Below are 22,491 nucleotides of genomic sequence, written 5' to 3'. Positions count from 1 at the left end.
ATAAAGAAGACCATGTTGGTTGCCATGGAAACTACATTTCCAAAACCACTGAGTGTTTGCTTAAATTCTCCAACCTTTTAAAGTCATAAGCTTTTTCCCTGAGTAAAAGAATAAAAAATACATTTAAAATTTTCCAAAAGTCATTTTTCTGTAAAATTCCTTTAATGTATCTAGTTTGATATTTTTGCCTCCGGATTTTATGCATTCAATTGAGGGACTCTTAATTTGAGAATTTTGGCATTTTCAAGAACTGGGGAGAAAATGTTAACACTATCCTATTGAATGGTGCCACCTTATCTTTTTATAAGTAAAGGCTTTACTTCTTTAGAAACACTTTTTATTGGTATAAGAATAAAAAAGGAATCTGAAAAGATAACAAATATAATAATATGTTATCTGGGGAGGAAAGGCAGTTATAATATAACTAGAGGCTCAGTACACAAAATTCATGCACAGGTAGTGTCCCTAGCAGCTGCCGGCTAGGGCCTTCCTTTGTTCCATGCCACCCTCTGGTGGTCAGCACATGTCATAGTGAGTGATTGAACTCCCAAGGGGACACTTTGCATATTAGGCTTTTATATATATAGATTACAATGTCTAACCATGTTTAGTTATTGCTGTCATATTAGCTAATGTCAGAAAAATTATAGCAGGGAAGTACTTGGCTGTAAATAGAATGGTTCTGACTTTAAAAGTTGTGGGTACTAAAAAAATATTTTGTTGTAATAACTGTAAAAAAATATTCAATTGATATTCCTGGGAATCCTGCTTAGGGAAGAAAGAATAAAAATACAGGGTGGGGCAAAAGTAGGTTTACAGTTGTTAGTACATGAAACAGAGTTTAATCTTGTATTAATTATTTTCAATACAGACAACTATAAACCTACCTTTGTCCCATCCTGTATATATTTTACTGTTGTTCTTACTGTAAATAAAAATCTCAAAGTAATTTTTCTTAATCCCAAATGATAGTGTACATCCACATTTTGTTTATACAAACCTGATGTCTACATAGACACTCAAACTTTTTTGCTATATTCTTCAAAAACAGTCTTTCTTTCAATGTCTTAAAAGTTATTAATATTTGTACACTGGGGCCAGTAAAATAGGATTGCATCTGTTCCAGCTTTCCTTAAAGCCAAAATCATTGACTGTAGACAATAGTAGTAATACTGATTATAGTAATAACTAATGCATATTGAGCACATAGTATGTGTCAGGGTACTGTGTACATAGCTTTCCATGGTAAATGTTTATATTTAGGTTTCATAATAATCCTATGAGGTAAGTGTTATAAGTACACAGTACAGTCTCTAAATTAGGGTTTCTCAACCTTGCTACTATTGACATGTGGGGCTGATAGTTCTTTGTTGTGGGAGACTATCAGATATATATTGTAGGATGTTCAGCAGCAACCCTGGCCTCTACACTCTAAATGCCAATAGCATCGTCCCAAGTTGTGACAACCAATATCTCTAGATACTGCCAAAGTCTGCTGGGGGGTTACAATCACCCCAAATAGATGAATCAGCAGTTTAATTTTTTCTGGTAGAAATAGTTTGTAGGATGCATAAAATCCAGAGGCAAAATATCAAACTAGATATGATAAATGAATTTTACGGAAAAATTACTCCTTGCCCTTCCCATGCTATCCCCCCTTTCCCATGTCATTTCTAATACCAGCTATTCTCCAGTTTTGTTCAATTATCCTATATAATAAAACCTAATATGCTAAGTGTCCAGTCATTCGTACACCAATCAAAGCATAATATGCTAATGATATGCTAAGGCTGCTCAACCGCTCGCTATGACGTGCATTGACCACCAGGGGGCAGACAATTGACCAGTTGACCAGTTGCTATGATGTTCACTGACCACCAGGGGGCAGACACTCTGACCTGTGGATTAGCTTGCTGCTGGGGTCCGGCCGATCGGGACTGAGCAAGACAGGCTGGGCATGCCCTGGAGCCCTCCCATGGTCCCTCCCCAGCTGGCCAACCTCTCGCATCCCTCCCTGGCCCCAGTCGTGCACCAGTGGGGTCCCTCAGCCTGGACTGTGCCCTCTCACAATCCAGGACCCCTAGGGGGATGTCGGAGAGCCGGTTTCAGCCTGATCCCGCAGGCCAGGCTGAGGGATCCCACTGGTGCACGAATTCGTGCACCGGGCCTCTAGTTGATCTGATAACTTAAGTGGAACCCAGGTATTATGATATCCCTCTTTACCCAGAATTTTGAAAACTTTTGTAGCATAATGAAACAAATGGGTTATTTAATGTAAGCTGCACTAAAATTACATATTCATAAAAGACTTTTTAATAATAGAATTTTGGAATCTTCTACTGAATTTTATATATTAAAAATGGGAGTAAATCCTTATTTCCATGTATTCAACTATAAATACCAAACTGAGTTTTTTTCTTTTTCTTTATTTTTCCTATTGTTGACTTGTATGGAATATTTAGTATAGTTAAGTTTGTGCGAATCTTTTTGGTGATACTGAAAAATAGAAGATGATCAATCGTGGCCCATTTATACAAAGTAAATAAGTCTTTTTGAGATAAACTCTTTAATACCAATACTAACTTGATAGCGCTATCAGCCCAACATATCAGTAGTAGCAAGTTTTTGGTTAACTTTCTGATCTTTTATGAACACACTAGAGGCCTGGTGCATGGGGGGGGGGGGGGCGTGTCCCTCAACCCAGCCTGCACCCTCTCAAATCTGGGACCCCTTGGGGGATGTCCGACTCACAATCCGGGACTGCTAGCTCCTAACCGCTTGCCTGCCTGATTGCCTCTAACCGCTTCTGCCTGCCAGCCTGATTGCTCCCTAACCACTCCCTTGCTGGCCTGTTCGCCCCCAACTGCCCTCCCCTGCTAGCCTGATCCCCCACAACTGCCCTCCCCTGCAGGCTCCTCCACGCCGCTCACAGCTGCAGGACCCCCAGGCCTCACCATATGGAGCGGCCACTGGACCCTGCCTCTGCTGTGCACACAGCCATCTTGTAGCAGCCATCTTCCACCTAGGCTTTTATTATTTAGGATTACTGTTTTTGCTGCATTTTCTCGTGAAAGTTTGCTCTAATACAGGGGTGGGCAAACTTTTTGACTCGAGGGCCACAATGGGTTCTTAAACTGGACCAGAGGGCCGGAACAAAAGCATGGATGGAGTGTTTGTGTGAATTAATATAAATTCAAAGTAAACATCATTACATAAAAGGGTACGGTCTTTTTTTTTTTTTTTTTTTTTTTTTTAGTTTTATTCATTTCAAATGGGCCGTAGTTTGCCCACGGCTGCTCTAATACAAAGTACACTTCTTAGCAAACTTTTAAAATTGTGATACTGTGAAATGGGACTCAGCAGGCCTCAGAAGTGATAAAGTTGACCAGGTTTCTGTGATTCGTGGGTTTCTTTACCAAAAAGTCTTAGGTTATTAGCCCTTTCCTTTAAAATCTCATGAAAATATTTTTCTATCATCTGGAAAAATGATAGAAAATTTTTTTCAGAAATATATAGATGGCTCTGTTAATGCTGTTTGATAGAAAATTACTGGATCTCATTATGGTTAACTAAAGGACATTTTGGAAGAATACAGACATAGAGAATAATAGCTTTTTTTGGAAAGAATGAGACTATTAGAACTTTTATACATACTTCAATAATTGTACATTTTAATTGTAATTTAAAATATTTTTTTTATGTAGGCAGTAACTTACACAGTATTTATATCACTTTTTGAGACCAGATTGAATGGGGACCAGAGCATACAGTTAGGATTGTCAGTGCTTGTATATTATGGAGCACTTTTTAGTTCTTGAGTAATATGCTCTTGAATCCTAATCATGGCCCTAATTTACAGCCCTGTCTCTTATTACTTCTTTTTTACTTAGTTTCCCTATCTGTAAAATTAGGATAAAAAGTGGTACCTTACAATCTTGTATAAGGTTTCAGTGAGTAAAAACATAAAGTGCTAAGAGTAGTGCATACAATAAATATTAGTTATTATTTGGGTTTATTACTTTTACCTTTCTAGGATAAAGTGGTTGAGACTGGGTCTGTAGTCTATTAATGAGTAGTGTTTAGAATCTTGGACTATTGTTTGTTGGGATAAAGTGACCTTTGTACTGGTGGAAACATTTCACTTTAGAAATATGAGTAAACATTGTACTACATGTCAGCACACTGAAATAAATGTAGATATTAATTTTTTATTTGCATAGAGTTTAAAAACTAATAGTAGCTCTTTTATTTTAGCTTGATATTCCAGTGATTGTTTAAAGGCTCTTCCACCTTGTACCAACAAGAAACAAAAGCTAGCTTGTTTGTTTTACTCCTAAAATCTACCCACCTTTTCATATTAGAGTCATACCCTTCCTCAACATTATTGGTCTCTGGGAACCAAAGAACTTCAACGAAGAAACAGTAATTCAGGTAGCCGTTCTGGTGTCAAAATGTCCCGATTTTGAATTCTGACTCACCTGCTTACTTTTGACTTTGGACAAGAAAGTAACCTATCTCTAAGCCTCAGTTTTCTCACCTGTAAAATGGAGATAACTGTAGTACCTACTTCATAGTTATTGAGTGCATGTAAAATGTATAGCCCATGGTATGTGTTTTAACAAGAGTAGCTTGCTCCCTACCCTCTCATTCTCATTGCCCATTCCCTTGCCCCCAAAATGTCAGTCAAAAGGATAGGCAGATAGATGTCCAACAGTTCCACTGCTTTATTTGGAGAGAGGGGAGAATCTATGACTATATCATTACTTTTTTTCTTATTTCTAGTGAAATGAAGGCTACCATTTGCAGCCCAGGCCCCACAATGTTTTGGGAAGGAAAACTGTTGGGGGGCAGCGGGGAATGACATCCTAATGAAGCAAAGCCTAATGACCACAACATTTTTAAAAAAATATTTTTTTATTGATTTCAGTGAGGAACGGAGAGGGAGAGAGAGATAGAAACATCAGTGATGAGAGAGAATGATCAATTGGCTGCCTCCTGTACGTCCTCTACTGGGGATCAAGCCCGCAACTCAGGCATGTGCCTGGTTCATATAGGGCAATGCTCAATCACTGAGCCATGCCAGCCAGGGAGCCACAACATTTTTGACATTTCCCAGCACTTTATAGCTATAGTGCCTTCCTTGACTCTCTTTAACCTTTTAAAAATGAATTATTTTAGGATGAATTAGGACAAAATACAGCTATTAGCATGGGAACAAAGTCTCCAAACATAAATGTTCTGTCTTATTTTAATACTAGAGGCCCAGTGCACGAAATTTGTACACAATGGGGGGAGGGGGGGTGTCCCTCAGCCCGGCCTGCACCCTTTCCAATCTGGGACATCCCTCTCACAATCCGGGACTGCTGGCTCCTAACCGCTCGCCTGCCTACCTGCCGCATTGCCCCTAACCGCTTCTGCCTGCCAGCATGATCGCCCCCTAACTGTTCCCCTGCTGGCCTAATCGCCCCTAACTTCCCTCCCCTGCAGGCCTGGTTACCCCTAACTGCCCTCACCTGTAGGGCTGGTCACCCTCAACTGCCCTCCCCTGCAGGGCTGGTCGCCCCCAACTGCCCTCCCCTGCTGGCCTGATTGCCCCCAACTGCCCTCCCTGCAGGCCTGGTCACCCTCAACTGCCCTCCCCTGCCGGCCTGTTCGCCCCCAACTGCCCTCCCCTGCTGGCCTGATGGCCCACAACTGTCCTCCCCTGCCAGCCTGTTCGCCCCCAACTGCCCTCCCCTGCCGGCCATCTTGTGGTGGCCATCTTGTGACGATGTGAGGGCGGCCATCTCATGGTGGCCGTCTTGTGATGGGGTTGTGTGTGATGCCACCTAGGCTTTTATTATATAGGATAGGATGTTCCTAGAAATAAAAATAGAAAATGTATATAAATTATTTCTTTTAAGTAGCCCTTTAATCAGCTGTTTTCGTGGAGAAATTCACATTCTGTCCAATTTCAAGGAAAGGACCCAAGGTTTTCAGTAAAGAATGATGAAAAATGTGATCTCTTCCTTCCATAAAAGTTACAATTTTGTGGACTAGAGGGTCAACTATCACAGACCACCATAAGGGCACAGGGACATATGCCACAAGCTGGGCCTTAGAAGATCTCATTTCACTGTAAGACTCCTTGGCTGTTGTGTAGACCCTGGCTACTCCTGCAGTCTGAAGGTTTTTGTTGTTATTTTTTAGTTGTGGTTTTTAACCTGGACAGCACTTTCACTGCAGTGCAGACTTTTCTAAGCTTCTGTGTGAATGGGCTATTCAAGACTTCCCATGGCCCTGTGTTTAATGGACCGCAAATCCTCTGGCTCTGTGCTGCCTGTGAGGCTTGTTGAACTTGCCCATTAGGAGAAGGCTGCACCCAACTTCTTGTCCAGCTCTCAATATACCGGACCTATAATCAAGAGAAGTTTCAAGGTGCTTAGGAGAAATGAACTTTAAAACCTTTCACACTTCTTATCTGAAAGGTACTTTGTAAGCCTTAATTCTAAGCCATCATTCATTTTTACTCTGTGTTTTAATGCTGCTGTGATCATTCTCTCTCCAGGTTGGGTGAATATGGGCTTCAGAGGCAGACATCCAAATTAAACCCCAGGTCTCTCATTTATTGGCTATATAATTTTGGGCAGGTTACCTGGTTAATTCATTCAACAAATATTTATTTAATACCTATGTGTGCCAGACACTATTCTAAGCACTGGAGATAACAACTGTTGACATGTAAATACAATATAACATGCTTACATTCTAGTCCAGGAAGAGAAATATAATAACCAAAATAAATGAATGGAAATATGTACTACCACTCAGAATGATTGTCAGGTTAGATGAGCTGGCACCGTGAAAGCTTGGGGGTATACTAGGGTGGATGAGACAGTTTGCCTCCAGGTGGCTTGCTGGCAATTGGTAAATGAGGGATTTTTTTCCCAGACCCTTTTGACCTGTTAGAGTGGAGAAGTGTTATTGTTTTCTGAGGATTAAATTGACTAGAATAACCTGTATGTAATTTATTGCAAGTGTCTCTCTCTTCATTCAGTTGATGCCATTCTATTAATACCAGATAAATGAAACTTCAAAAAAATCAAATGTTTTTCTGTGGCACACAATACTTGAGAGATGCCACTATTATAGAAATATTTTCCCTTTACTACCTTTGTTGGTGGCTACTTTAAATAACTATAAGGTCTTAATGTTGTATGGGAGGCAATATTTGTGATTATGAAAGCTAGTAGGTTTGAACTTAGGCAGCCAATCATAGGATCTTTTCTCTGGTGGAAATATATTCTGTGGAAGATGAACATAAGTAGTTTGTGTCCTGCCACCTGTCACTTCTAATTATTCTCTCCTTTGGTCTCCTGTACCTTGATTTCAGTGTTGATTTTGGAAAAATAAATGAGATTTCCCTAAAAGTTTTACACTTGATTTCATCATGTTGCAATAATATAGCTTCAGGGTTTGATTGTTTTTCCATTCATTTTTCAAAAACTCATTTCTCCTTAAATCATGATGTATTTAACTTTGCTTCTCCCCAGCCCCACCCCAATTTGACCTTGAAGTACTATTGTTTCTCTATAAAGTGTTTCCAGTTTGCTTGTTTTTACTGGCTTCCCTCATCTGCTATTGTATCTTTTATATTTGGCTTTAGTCTCTTGATAATATGTTATGTAAAAGCCAGATTTTCTTCTCCAACTTTTTCTAATGCAAATATTCTAATTTTTGCATAATCGAACCACCTTCATTAGATAACGGGGCTGATGCGTGAAAAACTAAATAAATATTTATTACTTATTGAGACATTCTTTTTGATAAAAACATGCTTTATGCTAGATGAATAAAACCATAGAAAATTATAGCAGATTAATCTGAGAGTAGTTCTCTAGTGTCTGAGTGGCTGTCTATTGAAATCAGAACTGCCAGTTGAGAAAAGCGCTGAGCATTAAGGGAACACTCGTTCACATTTAGATGATTTATTCCTGCGCAGACAGACTGTGGTAGTGGGCGGTATAGTTTACAGTTCTTTAGCTCTTAGCCAGTGTCCCTTCTTGAGTGGTGGTGTGAGCCTCATGTGTCTGTGCAGTATAATGATGCCTGTATTCCAGCACTCCATCTTTCTGCTCCTTTGCTTCAACACTAAATTAATTTTTTAAATGTGAACAAAAGGGGTCTGTATGTAAAAATTATTATATGAGATTATTTTAACAGAGTTTTCAGTGTGACCAAAACATTATTTTTTAAATGGCCCTATTTTACTACATTAATATTTTAAAATAAATCTTCAGATACCATTTGAGCAGGGAAATCTTTGTGGATTTTTTTGTTTTTGTTTTTCTGATGGTATGTTTAATTCTAAGGTGGCCAGCCTACATCTTGCTGCAAATTTGCTCAATTATGGCATTTTTTAATATTTTTAAAATTTCAATCATATTTCATTAAACTACTGGTGTTTGGTAGCCATTTCTGGAAAGCTCCTGCTTGATTTCCCCCTGCTCAACAATCCCTCTGCCCTACTCCCATTCTACTTTCTCTTCTGTTACTTACTTTTTTTCCAGCGCCTGCTTGTCTTCGGCCACATGCCCATCAAACCTAATTGCAGCTTTGGGAGGGCTCTGGTGAGGCAGCTCCTCGGCCCAGCTGTCCCTCAGGGATTTAATTCGGGTGGGCTGTGCATGTGGCCCTCAAGCCATGTCAGTGCTGCCACAGCTCCCTGATTCTAAAGGCTGGTCACCTCAGGCCCTAACGTTGTTTCAAGTCTAGGGCAGTTTAGTCTCAGGACAGGTATGGCAGGAATAATACAATTTGGGTCATTTTGTCAATGGAAATTAACCTCGAGTTCTTCTGCTAATTTTATATAAAAACCTGTGACATGCTAACTATTTTTAGTCTCACTAAAATTACAGTGCTTTAAAAAACAACTTCCCTGAATATTATTTTTTTCTATTACAACTGAGTAATATCACTGTTTTTGATACGATTTTAACTTTCTATCAAACTAGAGGTTTATAAACTTTGACCTTGTGTCTAAATCTTAGAGAATTAAAGGTAAAATATGAGAACTCAAGAAGCACTCAACATAGTACTCTGGGGTTAAATTTTTTCTTTAAATGAGAAACTCAAGTATAATGTAGTAAGTCATTTGCCTTCTTAAAATTCTGTTATTTTTAAAATATGGTATTTTTTTTCTCCAGACTTACAAAGAAATCTGTGTTTCTATACAATTTAGAAAATAAATCACTCTTAATCTAAAAACCCATTAACACTTGTTACCATGTGGGAGTATTTTCTTCATATCTTGTTTCTTTTCATTTTTTAAACAAAATATTTTAAATACATGGAAAAATACAAGGACATCTTGTATGTTGAACACCTATATAATGATACCAGATTTAAAATGTTAATGTTTTGCCATATTTTTTCTAGTTTTTGTCCTTGGCCTTGTTTATATTCATATATGTATGCATATATTGAAACATAATTGAGATCATATTATATATACAGTTTATATTCTTTAGTCTTGTTTCAGTTAACATTTTAAATATTTCCTTATGTCATTAAAGAACTTGGATGCTTTGTTGCAACACTAAATTTGTCCTAGTGTATGGACAGAGTTTCTGTTTTTAAGTAGTGATGATTCTATTTCTACATAATTAATTTGACTTAATTTATCACATGACTTTAAAATACCATTTTTCAAAAAACTGCAAGTTGCAACCAATTAGTGGATCACAAAATCAATTTAGCAGGTTGCAGTCAGTGTTTTAAAAATGGTCAGAATATTTCTATTGTTCTTTGGCAAAAATTTCACACCGTAATCAATTCTTTGGTTCCAGTTATCTGAATTTAAATTTTAAAAATTTTTAACTGGAGATTATAGTCACAAGTATTATTAGAATCTTAGCAATCAGCCCACTTCATGTATGTTAGACTTGACATCCATTTTTTTATGCTTACATTTTATGGATTGATTTATTGGAATTGGATATGTAAAAGTGGGGTAATAAAATAGTAAAACAAAACTCCATACCTCTTACAAGAGTTAGCAATGAGGGGAGTTCCTCCCCTCATGGGAGTCTGACCAGTGCTGATTCTTTCCCATTCACTTATACTTTGAGGTGCTTTGAGCTGACTCAAAAGCGATGGTCTCTTGAAGGCAGTAAATTGTTTTCTTAATATTTGATTCAAATTTACCAAAAGATGGTGGTTTGGATCACCAGCACAGATTAGAACTCTTGAGCATAAATCTCAAAAGTGTTCTCTCATGCCCCATTTCCGCCATCCTTCCTCAACTCCAGCTAGAACTATGCCGGGAGCCGGTCCATCCTTGCTGCTTGACACAGTTGCTGCAGGAAAGAAACATCTGCACAGCATATGTTTCAAGGGACCTGGCATATATAGCATATTGTTCTTAATATGTTTGCTCTCTTTAGCGCCATGTGTTTTAACCAAGGTCACCTCTCCGAGAAAGGTTGTTTCCCCAGGTGGGGATCTTTCCCTGAGGTTAGGGAGGGGATACAACCCCTTAATTAAGTGCCAGGCGGGTAGTTAAGCTACATAATCTTTACTCCCTGGAATGGAGATAAGAAACGCCCTAACCTTTGTAATAGAAATTGACAGGATTAAAATCGGCTGGTATAAATATGGATGTAACAAGACAATAAACATCAGATCCTGATCAGTTCCTAACCAGAACTCCGACCAGAACTTTGGCTGGAGATCCTGGCTAGAGGTCCTGACTAGGCTGCTGATCAACTGAAGGCTGCCTCCATGTCCTTCCTTCTTCTCCAACTCCGTCCACACCTTTGGGGATCCCTGGACCTGCTGGGGTTGGACCCCAGCATCTGGCGCCCAACGTTGTGCACGAACCGACGACGCTCAGATTAAGAGTCTCATGCTCTAGCATCTGGCGCCTGAACAGGGACCCCTAGGTAAATCCCCCTGCACTCGGGACGGATAGGACTCCCCGTAGGAAAGAAGGGGGGATAGTCTTCGCCGACTCCGTCCACACCTTTGGGAACCCCTGGAACAGGATTCCCCTAGGTAAGCCCCCCCACACTCGGGACGGATAGGACTCCACCGTAGGAAGAAGGTGGATAGTCTTCGCCGACTCCGTCCACACCTTTGGGAACCCCTCGAACAGGATTCCCCTAGGTAAGCCCCCCCCCATTGAGAACCCCCACACTCGGGATGGATAGGACTCCACCAGGGTGCTACAGACCCCCCTATAGAGGATAAATAGGGTAAGAAGGTGGATAGTACAGAATTTAGATTGAGAAGATGTGCCATACTGAGTCCAAAGAAAGAAGACTCTGTATAGATCTTTAAATTGAGAAGATGTGCCATACTGAGTCTAAAGAAAAAAGACTCCGTATTGATCTTTTAATACATATGCTTGCTAGCAGAGGAGTTAAGGTTACGCCCAGTCAGATGGAATGTTTTATACAAGAAGTGTGTCCATGCTTTTCTGAGGAAGGAAAGGTGCCGGAAAGGTAAATGTAGAGGCATGGGAGAAGGTAGGCCAAAGGAGCCTTATCCTTAACCCCACTGCAGCCTTTCCATCCCGGAAAAGTGCAGGATTGGAAAGCTCTCCCTGGGGTGATAGATCAGGACTCAGGTAATAGCGGAAAGTGCCAATCCTATTCTTAAAATGGATACAAGAGAGCATTTGGGGTTTTTCTTTTTAATGCCTGCCTTGGATTGAGTAAATGCATTGCGTGCGTCACCACAATGGACCCAGAGAAGCTCCTTGTCTCATCGTTCCAAAGACTTAGAGTTGCCCCGATGACAGAAAAGCGGAAAAAAGAAGAAAAGGAAGGCTATGCAAGGGACTGAGGTGCCAACATAGGGTCAGCTGAAGAAGTTAACAACTAGGCCCAACAGATGGTAGAAAATCAAGAAGTGGAAGCTACTCTCTCAGCCATGTCCGAGGACTCTGAGTAAATCAGCAAAAGAAACTTTCATTTAGCAGAAACTCACTTATTTCGTCAAATGGAAAGACTTACTTACAGGAGCCTGGAAGGGACCTCATGTACTTTTAACCTGGGGGAGAGGAGATGCTTGTATATTTCCACAGGATACAGACTCACCTGTGTAGATTCCAGGCCGTCTAATCCGACCTTATGTCACACCACCCTCCGTCTCCTCCTCATCCTCCTTCTCCCCGGTATCATCTATATCAGCCGACCCAGAGGGCACAGCTTATTCCTCCTTGGACACCGACACCACCATCAAGCACGGCCCTGATGGACCCTTTGATGCAGCCCTTCAACTCGCTGATGCTTTGGGAAGCCTGTCGCCAATGACACCACCCACTAGCCAGATCAACAAGGAAAACCAAACCAACAACTTGAGGACAGCTGAAATCTCTTGACTGAAGAGGCCGGCAACCTCCTAAGGAACGGGGCTCCTTGTGCGCTTCATCCACTATGTTTATAGCTATGCTTATTGTCATTGCTTGCCAGTCTTCTTCCGAGTCTTAAACAGCCCAATCTGAGAGGTGGCCACTGATTTGCATGCGCTATCATTTAAAAAATAAAAAAGGGGGAATTTGCCGGGAGCCGGTCCATCCTTGCTGCTTGACACAGTTGCTGCAGGAAAGAAACATCTGCACAGCATATGTTTCAAGGGACCTGGCATATATAGCATATTGTTCTTAATATGTTTGCTCTCTTTAGCGCCATGTGTTTTAACCAAGGTCACCTCTCCGAGAAAGGTTGTTTCCCCAGGTGGGGATCTTTCCCTGAGGTTAGGGAGGGGATACAACCCCTTAATTAAGTGCCAGGCGGGTAGTTAAGCTACATAATCTTTACTCCCTGGAATGGAGATAAGAAACGCCCTAACCTTTGTAATAGAAATTGACAGGATTAAAATCGGCTGGTATAAATATGGATGTAACAAGACAATAAACATCAGATCCTGATCAGTTCCTAACCAGAACTCCGACCAGAACTTTGGCTGGAGATCCTGGCTAGAGGTCCTGACTAGGCTGCTGATCAACTGAAGGCTGTCTTCGTGTCATTCCTTCTTCGCCGACTCCGTTCACACCTTTGGGGACCCCTGGACCCACTGGGATTGGACCCCAGCAGAACTACCCCTATTATCTGTTCAAAATGAGGGCGGCCCTCTCTCACAGGCACTGAATTCAGTCGGTTCTCCTAAACAAAGAAACAAAACACATAAACACTCCAGTTTTATATAGAGTTCTCTCTGTTTAAAGCTTAAGGAATACGTCCTTTAATCTAGCATAATTCTTACATACAGTAACCTTTTGATATAGCATTAAAATAAATCTCAGTGTGCTTTTTAGAATGTATTGGGGCTTTTCTCCTGTCTGGCTGTCCCTTTTAAAGAATCCGCTGTGGCATATGGATAACAGGAGAGGTGAGGAAAGTGGAAATAGTGCATAGCAGGTCTGTTTGTGTGAGATATACAACATGGAGAGTCTGCTGCTCTACCTCTATTTATTCTCTTATTTGCATTTTTTGGAGACCTATTCTGGGTCAGTTACTCTGCTGGGTGCAGGACACCCAGAGATGACGAAGCCTGAGGGCCCTCAAGATTCTCACAGACTTGGGAGGGAGTACCTGTGAACAAATAATTAAATAGCACAGCTGAACATATAGTGAGTCTGGGCTTTGGAGTCCAGATTATGTCTAGATCTTGACATTTCCATTACTAGTTGACTAGTGTGACTAGTAATTACGTACCTCTTCTAAGCCTTCTCGCTAATTTTCCTCATTTGTAAAGAGATTTACCAGTTACCTTGTATGGTTTCTGAACATATGCATGTAAAACAGCACATGCCTGCCTGGCCTTATAGTATGTTGTTGTTGTTGTCTATATCACTGTTGTTATCATTTTTATTATTCATTGTTTTAAGTGCCAAATTAGATGTTTATAATGCGGACCATAAAAGCCCATGGAAGGCCCTAGCTGATTTGACTCAGTGGATAGAGCATCGGCCCGTGGACTGAAGGGTCCCAGGTTCGATTCTGGTCAAGAGCATGTACCTTGATTGCAGGCTCAATCACCAAGTGTGGGAGGCAACCAGTTGATGTGTCTTTCTCACATCAATGTTTCTCATTCCTCCTCCTCCTCCTCCTCTCTTCCACTCTCTCTAAAAATATCCTTGGGTGAGGATAAACACAAAAAAAAACTTATGGAAGGGGCAACTAACTACTGATGCTAGTTTCTGTTCACTGCACTGTTACAGTTCTCTGCCTCCATTGTGCGTGTATGTTCACACTTCTTTCTGGGTGTCTTTAAATGAGACAGCTCCTTGGCCCAGCTGTCCCTCAAGGATTTACTGGCATACTGTGTTCCTTCATCTTGATTACTCATCCTTCCTAAGTACAGGGATTCTCTTCCCTTCTTTTCTCTTTTTTTCTCTCTCCTCAAAAACTCATCGATCAATTCCTGCTGCTTCAGCCATCACCTCTGTGAAGATGCTTCCCAAATCTATACCCACAGCATTTCCAGCTGCCTGCTGGGCATCTCCATCTGGAAGTCCTTCTTGCATTCAAATGTAGCATGTCCAAAACTGAACTCATTAATTCCCCATTACCTTTTCTTTTTTCCCAATCTCTGCTTATGCTAGCATCTTCACCTCCAGGATACATGTTTGAATCTTAAATTCAGCCCTTGCCTTTCCTTTGCTTCTTGATCCCTTCCCAGTGTCTCCCACATGCAGTCAGTTGATCGGACTGTCCAATTCCTCCTCCATTCTGTTGCCATTATTCAGCTTTTCTTTTCCCTCCCTGCTGCCACTACCCTAATTGAGGCCCTCATTATCTCTCACCAGGACTGTTGGAAGAAGCTACTCCTAACTAATCTTTTCTCTCCTTTCCACTGCACTCAACACACCACTGTCAGAGTAACTGTCTTAGTCGTTAACTCTAATCACGCTACTCCTTTGCTGACAAACCATCCATGCCTTCAGATTGCCCACAGAATAAAGTCCCAACTCTAAACTTGCCTTTTAAGGTCCTTCACTCTTTACGCTTTTTCTGGGCTTGTTCACCTACACACATTGCCCAAATGGGTAGCGCTGCTTCCCATTCTTCCACCTTCTTGTCACTGCGTAACCAGTTTATTTCTCCAAAGATACCTTTCTTTCCATTCCAATAACCCCATCTTACTCCTACGTACTTCCATTCTCTGCTCAGGGAAATTTGGCCGTCTTTTAAGGCTCGGTCTGAATTCTACATCTACCGAGAGAGGCACCTCTAGCAAGAACACCAACTTTACCAATCTAGCTAGCATCCATTTTTTTGTTTTTTTCAGCCATGCATGATTTTATCATCTTCTGGATTTGCTCTGGCTTATCACTGTCCCTCCTTAAAGAGGCACTGAGAATAAATCATAGTGTTCCAGGTGAAGTGTGACCTGGACTACATGAAACATAGTACCTCTGTAGATTTAGATCCTTGTGGTAGGGGTTGGGAGGCAGGGTATCCTCAGGAGCAAATTTTCTTAATCTTTTGGTTCTCTGTGTGTGTTTTTTAAGGGTGTTAATGAAGTGAAATCAAAGAAGAGGTGTTTTGGAAACAATTATTAATTTACTCAAGCTGTTAATCTATTCTTCAGCTTGTTACCTACTGTCTTACATGAAAATCAGTTAGAAGGTGTACTTTTCTGACTGCTCTTTTGATTTCTGTTAACCAGTTCACCAGTTTCTTTTCCTGGCCTTTTCAGTAATGCATCTCAAAGTGGCAGGTGTTCTAATGATATATGATGTTTGGAATGAGGATAGGAAGAATTGCTTAACTTTTATTGTTCTGGGAGGTAGAAAATGAAACAGTATTTATAGGAGTTATATATGCTAGTACAGTGGGGAGGACTTTGAGAGATAGAAGGAGAAACAGAGTAGAAGAAAGAGAAAATATAAGCTGAGAAAAAAATAGATGGCAAAACAGTAATAAGGAAAGAGAATGTAATTTTGTGATCACTGGATCATCTGCCATGTTCTTCCATAGTGTTATATACATTACTCATGCTGTCTCTTCCATACATGACTATGGAAAGTAGACATCATTAACCTCATTTTATAGAAAAGGTCACTATCTCAGTCGCATAGCTACTGAATAGCAGGATTTTTTAAACCTGGTTCTAAAGAAGCACTGTTCTCATTTGACTTAGCTACAAGTTTTGTCCCTGAGATGAAGCAGATGGAGAGTCACTATAGAGCCAAGAGCCAGTTGGCATGGGTTCAAATCCTGGCTCCATCTACTAGGCTCTACCGCCTACAGGCTCAGGTACCCAGGCATGTTGCTTGATCTCTGTCTCCCTCATTTTCCTCATCTGTAAAATCATGATAAACAGGGTACCTTCCCTTAGGGTTGTTGTAAATTAGTTTTAGTTAATATATAGTAAAATGCTTAGAACAGTTCTGGCATATATAGAGTTTTTACTGTGTCATCATATCCTTCATCCCTAACCAGGCTTAATCCCCAAAATACACACACACACACACACACACAGCCTCACCTTCCTCTTTTCCCTTCTCTTTAATATTACACAGAAATGGAAGAATAAAGATTAACCTTAGGTAATAAATAAGTAAGGATAAGTAATATAAGTTAAAATTTGTAGTTTAAAGCAAAAACTTTTGAAATGGCTCCCATTCACTTTTCTTTTTCTAAAATAGGATGTTTCCTAGCCTCCCTGTGGTTCAGGTCTATAGGATTTAAGCAAATTGTTACAGGATAATAAAGAGCTTTGGACATTTCTGATGATTATTTCTATTGTGTTACAGTTTAATCACTTAATTAACTTTCTTTCCTAGGAAATTAGAACTTATTTTCTGTATTTTTATTTTTTAAATATGTTTTATTCATTTTAGAGAGAGGAAGGGAGGGGGAGAGAGAGATAGCAACATCAATGATGAGAAAGAATCATTGATCGGCTGCCTCCTGCACACCCCCTACTGGGGATCAAGCCCACAATCCTGGCATGTGCCCTGACCGGGAATGAAACAGGGAATTGAACCGTGACTTCCTGTTTCATGGGTAGATGTTCAACCACTGAGCAATGCCGGCTGGGTCCAATCCTATTTATTTTCAACACGTTCCTTTGTCTAATTTTGGAATTATGAGCATATTTGCAGCAATTTGCTAACATGATCTGACTGATCTTATGAAAGTATATTAATCTTATTCTTTTATTTATGTGTTGCAGGGGGCTTGTACAAGATAGCCGGAATAACCTCCAATTGAGGGGCTTGGTGGTGCTACTTATTTCTAAAGCAGCTGGGCCCAGCAGCGTGAATGCTTCATGTCAGAACTATGACATGGTCAGTGGGATCTATTCATGGTAAGAAATTAGTCTTTTGACATTGCTCTCTAAATTATGTTTTCTTTTACTGAACAGTGGTAGTAGAAATGGCTATTTAGTTCTTTGTCATTCTGATTCAAAGATAAATTAACCCTTTTCGGTCGTATTAAATTTGGACATGGGTGTCGTACTGGTCGGAATTAATTTCCATTGAAAGAGCAGTGATACATAACATGCAAGATTATGAAGGGTAAACAAGATTTATTAATTCTTTTTTGGAACTACGTCACTACTAGTAGAATCACTACAAACGTTATCACTTTCTACGTCAGAGTCAGTATTCAAGGTGCCAAAATAAAACTCTTCATCGTTACTTTCAGATTCGCAGTACACTTCTTTCGGTAACTTTCTTTTTGCCATTTTGGAGTATTATTTTGAAATATCTTAACAAGCGAGAATGCCTAATTACAGTTAAACGTAATTTGTAAAGCTTTATTTGAAATTCTGCGAAGTATCTCCGAAGCTTGTCGATTTCTTCACTCTCAAAAGGCGACTGACTCGCCACGGTGTTTTGCATGGCGAGTGTGGAACGACCGCGTTTGTTTATATTGAGTTTCGATATCTCCGATTTGTCGGGGTAATGTTTTGGTTCGTGACAAGGTCGCTTAGACACTTAAGAGCTATCAGAGAAATTATGAACTGATACATGAATGAATAGAGTTAAGATTCGTACGGTTCCTTGCTGTGGTGGCTGAGAGCAGACATACGACTGGAACGGTAAAAAAGCTTTGGTGGCTGAGAGTAGACAAACGACCGCAAAGGGTTAAAATATTTGTATGGTTTAAAATATGTATTTTTATTGTTAACAGATCTGATAGTCTTGGCTGCTCCATGCATAACTCTGGTAAATTTACCCATACATATGTGTCAAATACAGTGGGGCCTTGACTTACGAGTGTCCCAACTAACGAGTTTTTTGAGATACCAGCCGATTTTTTGCATGGAGTTGATAGAGTAATTTGAGTTAACGAGCTCCTTAACGAGCTCGGTCTCGGAATGAATTAAACTCGTAAGTCAAGGCCCCACTGTACTTGCTTTACTACCCTGAGCATTTAAAATTTTCTGTTCATGACTACCCATCCTCCCCATCATTGTATCATTATGTCTCTGTAGAGACCTCTTTGTCCCTTAGTCTAGGATTTTTTATTTTTTCAACCTACTCAAACTGATATGTAGTTGTAAAATATTGATGCAAGTACCATTTTAGCAGAAATAGTCTACTTCAGTGCTATATCATTTATTTTATTTTGCTTATTTTTATGGCGAAGCAATATTTACTAAAGTTACTGAAATTATAGATTTTTATATCTCACACATTTAGATTAAAAATCAATTACTAGCATGTATTAATCACATTGGTTGCATATAAAACAAACTTTAAATTTTTTGTTTTAAAAAAATACTGCATTTTTTAGTAAGATATCAGCAATAACTTTATTTAATTTTAATAGAGTGCTTGGCACTGTGTTAAAAGCCTTTCTCTATAGAAGTAACCCTCTGCAGGTGGACTTTGGCACGTGAAATTAAAACTACCCTAAAAACATGGGGAACAAGGAAATTTTTCTCCCAGAAAGAAGCATTTCTAGAAACTTTGACTTATGGCTGATATATCTTATTGACTTAATTTAAAAATCAATCCACATCTTAGATTTTTTTTATTTCTAGTGGTCTTATCCATAAATGTTTTATTCTTCTATAATATTTAGAAATGACTGTTGCTTGCCAGCTATGAAGTACAGTGATCCTTCATCATTAACAAGCAAGCAAAATTTATTACTGTTATAGCTACAAATGACCCCTCTTCAGCCAGGATAATTTTTGCAGATCTTTTACTATTTATGCATATAAGTATCTTCACTAAAAGAGATACCTTGGGATCATTTTTAGTTTCTACTCACTCTGATATAATTTATATTTTTTAGTGCTTTGTAGGTTACTAATCATTTTTATGACAGTTATCCTTTTTATTTTAATCCTCATCTGAGGATATTTTTTCCATTTATTCTTCTTAGTGTGGAGGGTGGAGAGTGGAGGGGAGATTGAGCCTTTAACCAAGGTACGTGCCCTTGCCTGGGAATCAAACCTGCAACCTTTCAGCCTAAGGGCCGACACTCTAACCACTGAGCAAACCAGCCATGGCAACAGTTATCCGGTTTGTCCTTACAATAATTCTGTAGGTAAGAGTTGTCATGTTACTTTTTTAGGGTGGTGCAACTTCAATTGAGGAAAGTTGAGTAACTATAATTTCCTTCTAAACCTCATGTATGTTTTTCTTGATTCCATTCTGATTTTCTAGTCTGATTCAAATAATTTATTTCACTTGCAGATTAGACTAACCATTAAATTATTATACCAAAAAGGTCTTCTTGTAAGTATTTCTTTGAAAAACTCCTGAATTGAAAGCAACTTGGCAAATCTTTAATACATCTATGTTCCTCCCCCAAACTTTTGAATTAGAGGTCAAAACTTTACCTTACAAAATGTGTAGAAAGCTCTTGACTGAGTTTAGTTGAAATAACTGGAGAAAACACATAAGGATCCATAATGAATACCAATAACCTGATAATCCCTGGAAAGCAAATAGACTTCACATCACCTTGTATCCCATGTATGTCTAGCTCTGGTTGGGAATTCCTTTGGGTTTTAGTCTGCTGATTTTGATCCTGTTTTATTAATAGTCTGCTCTTTCAATTGGATAACCATACATACCTCCAGTGAACACCAGCCAAGTTTTGTTACCTCTGATTCTAAAATAATCAATGTAAAGTACTATTTGACACATAATAGGTGTTCAGTATATATTTGTTGCATTAGTGAATCATCCCCGTTTTACAGAAAAAGAAGTTAATACTGAGACTAAGATTTGTCTAAAATCCTTTAAGTAGTAAGTGATAGAGTTGGGAATTAAATCTTGGTTTTACTCTAAAGTATGTTACCTTTTCTATGCAGGTGCTCTTATCTATATGCACACAGTGCACTGTAATGTGAACATGTGTTTACCTAGTCTCTAAGAAACACCTACAATCACCTTCTGAGCCTTCAAGGAACATATGCATTTGGTAGACGGTCATTGTAACACAGCAGTTGTAAAAGAACTCTGCAGAAGAGTAGGTGGTGCATTATGAATATAAAAATTTTCCAAATAATATGAATGAATTTCATACCCAAGTATATAGAATCCATAATTACATTTAGGGAATAATCCTGGTTCTGGGCTATTTTCTGTAATTAAGCTTGATCCAGCATGTCAGTGGTGATGCTTGGGTGGTTGATACACTTGTTAATGTGAAAATGTAATTTGGCATAGTACTATGAGAAACCATTAATTTGTTTCTCCATCCCTGAATTCATTTGTTTTGCTCCTGCTTTTCTTAATTGTTCAAGTGTAACGTTTGCTGGAGGCTTGTATCTATAATGCCACAGTGAATTATTTAACATCTGAGGAAAAGTACTGACTTGGGAGCTTTTTAAATTCACCTCCCAACTACTGGGGTTTGCATTGTTGGTGTTTTTTCTCTCATAAACTTGACTTTGATGTCAGATAGTGGGACCTGAGTAAATTACCTAAGGGACCAAAGTAAGTTAGGTGACCTCTTTTATTTAGCCTAAGGACATAACTGATGGATATAATTTGTGGATCTATTTAGTGAATTTATCATATGGCCAAGAGAGGCAGAATGTAGGTTAAAATGTAATAACTACATTTTGAAAAACAGGTAAGAGAGCCACATTGATAAAAATGCACTATAAGTATCTACCATAGCCTTTTGCCAAGAAGACTGTGGGGTTTACATTTATTCTACCAATCCTGAGTTTACATGACAGAGGGAGTGTGGGGGCACTGGATGAAAGAAGGTGAAGAGATTAGTCAAAGAACAAAAATGCATAGCCTATGGACACAGACAACAGTTGGAGAAGGTGGAGGTGAGGGTGGTTGAGTGGGGGTGGGAAAAGGGGGTGGAAATGGGGGACATCTGTAATAGTGTCAACAATATAAATACATACATTTATACATATTGGTTACAAAGGTAATCAGTCGAAAAAAATACTAAATTTAATGTAAAAGTATCTCTAGCCACTCGTGAGAAAATAAGTGTATAACTTCCTGTTCTATTAATAATAGGATACTCTTGTATACAAAAAATAGATCATTACAATATATAAAACATAACATTTCAAAGTATAGATTTCTCTAATGTAGCATGATTATTAAGTTTAAAAATTTTTTATGAGTTTTTTAACTAATGGTTCACCTTTCTCAGTTGTTTTAGCAATAATTTACTCAGTTTTTTTCTCATCTAACTAGCAGTTATAATAGACCACATATTTTCACCGTACCTTCATTGCCTGCAATTTCCCAAAACCTCTTGTTAACTCTAGTAGAAGAGATTGAAACATGTTTGCCAAACACATTTTCTTTTCCTTCTCAGTATCCAGCTGGACTATATCTGCCAGCTTTGTACAACTGTGTATCTCGTCAGTGCCTTGGACATAGTATTCATTTAAATCTTTACATGATTGACCCTTCTGTTACCGTAGTGTTCTAGACCAAAATAAACATTTGAATCACACATGTATAGTATGTGCCTTTTAAAGTAGTGTAACTGGACCATGTCTTCCTGTGACTTGGGCGTACCTTATTATGACCTTTGCAACCACTAATTCAGGATGTAAGCTGTAGCCCTGCCTGATTTGGCTCAGGGGATAGAGCGTCAGTCCACAGACTGAAGGGTGTGAGCTGTAATCAGACTCTAAGGCACTCTTCATGGGACAGTGTTAATTTTTTAACTTCGTTATTATGTAAAGCATAATGATGTTTAAAGAAAGAAAAATATTAGTGGAATGTCACACAAAAAACATAATAAATAACTCAACAACAAAAATTGCAGAATAATTAGTATGTTTTTTAAATCCCAAGTTTTTTTTTTCTGTTTTTTTTTTATAAATCTTTTTTGTTCAGATTATTACAGTTGTTCCTCTTTTTTCCCCCCATAGCTCCCCTCCACCTGGTTCCCACCCCACCCTCTGCCCTTAACCCCGCCCCCCCGCACTGTCCTCATCCATAGGTGTATGATTTTTGTCCAGTCTCTTCCCGAACCCCCACACCCTTTTCCCCTGAGAATTAGCAGTCCACTCCCTTTCTATGCCCCTGATTCTATTATATTC

General features: G+C 39.3%; 1 protein-coding gene across 3 annotated transcripts in view; it reads left to right on the top strand.

Annotated features, from left to right (window-relative positions):
* Window positions 1-22,491, top strand: part of PDSS2 (decaprenyl diphosphate synthase subunit 2) — a 202,257-nt gene that overhangs the window by 43,059 nt on the left and 136,707 nt on the right. For all 3 annotated transcript variants that reach the window (XM_014463680.2, XM_006098018.3, XM_023761774.1), the window contains exon 2: window positions 17,170-17,304. In XM_014463680.2, coding sequence (XP_014319166.1) covers window positions 17,170-17,304 — 135 coding nt within the window. The remainder of the gene's footprint in view (window positions 1-17,169; window positions 17,305-22,491) is intronic.

Source organism: Myotis lucifugus, unplaced genomic scaffold (assembly GCF_000147115.1).
Source record: "Myotis lucifugus unplaced genomic scaffold, Myoluc2.0 scaffold_216, whole genome shotgun sequence".
NCBI lineage: Eukaryota > Metazoa > Chordata > Mammalia > Chiroptera > Vespertilionidae > Myotis > Myotis lucifugus.
This window is presented reverse-complemented; position numbering and strand designations above follow the sequence as displayed.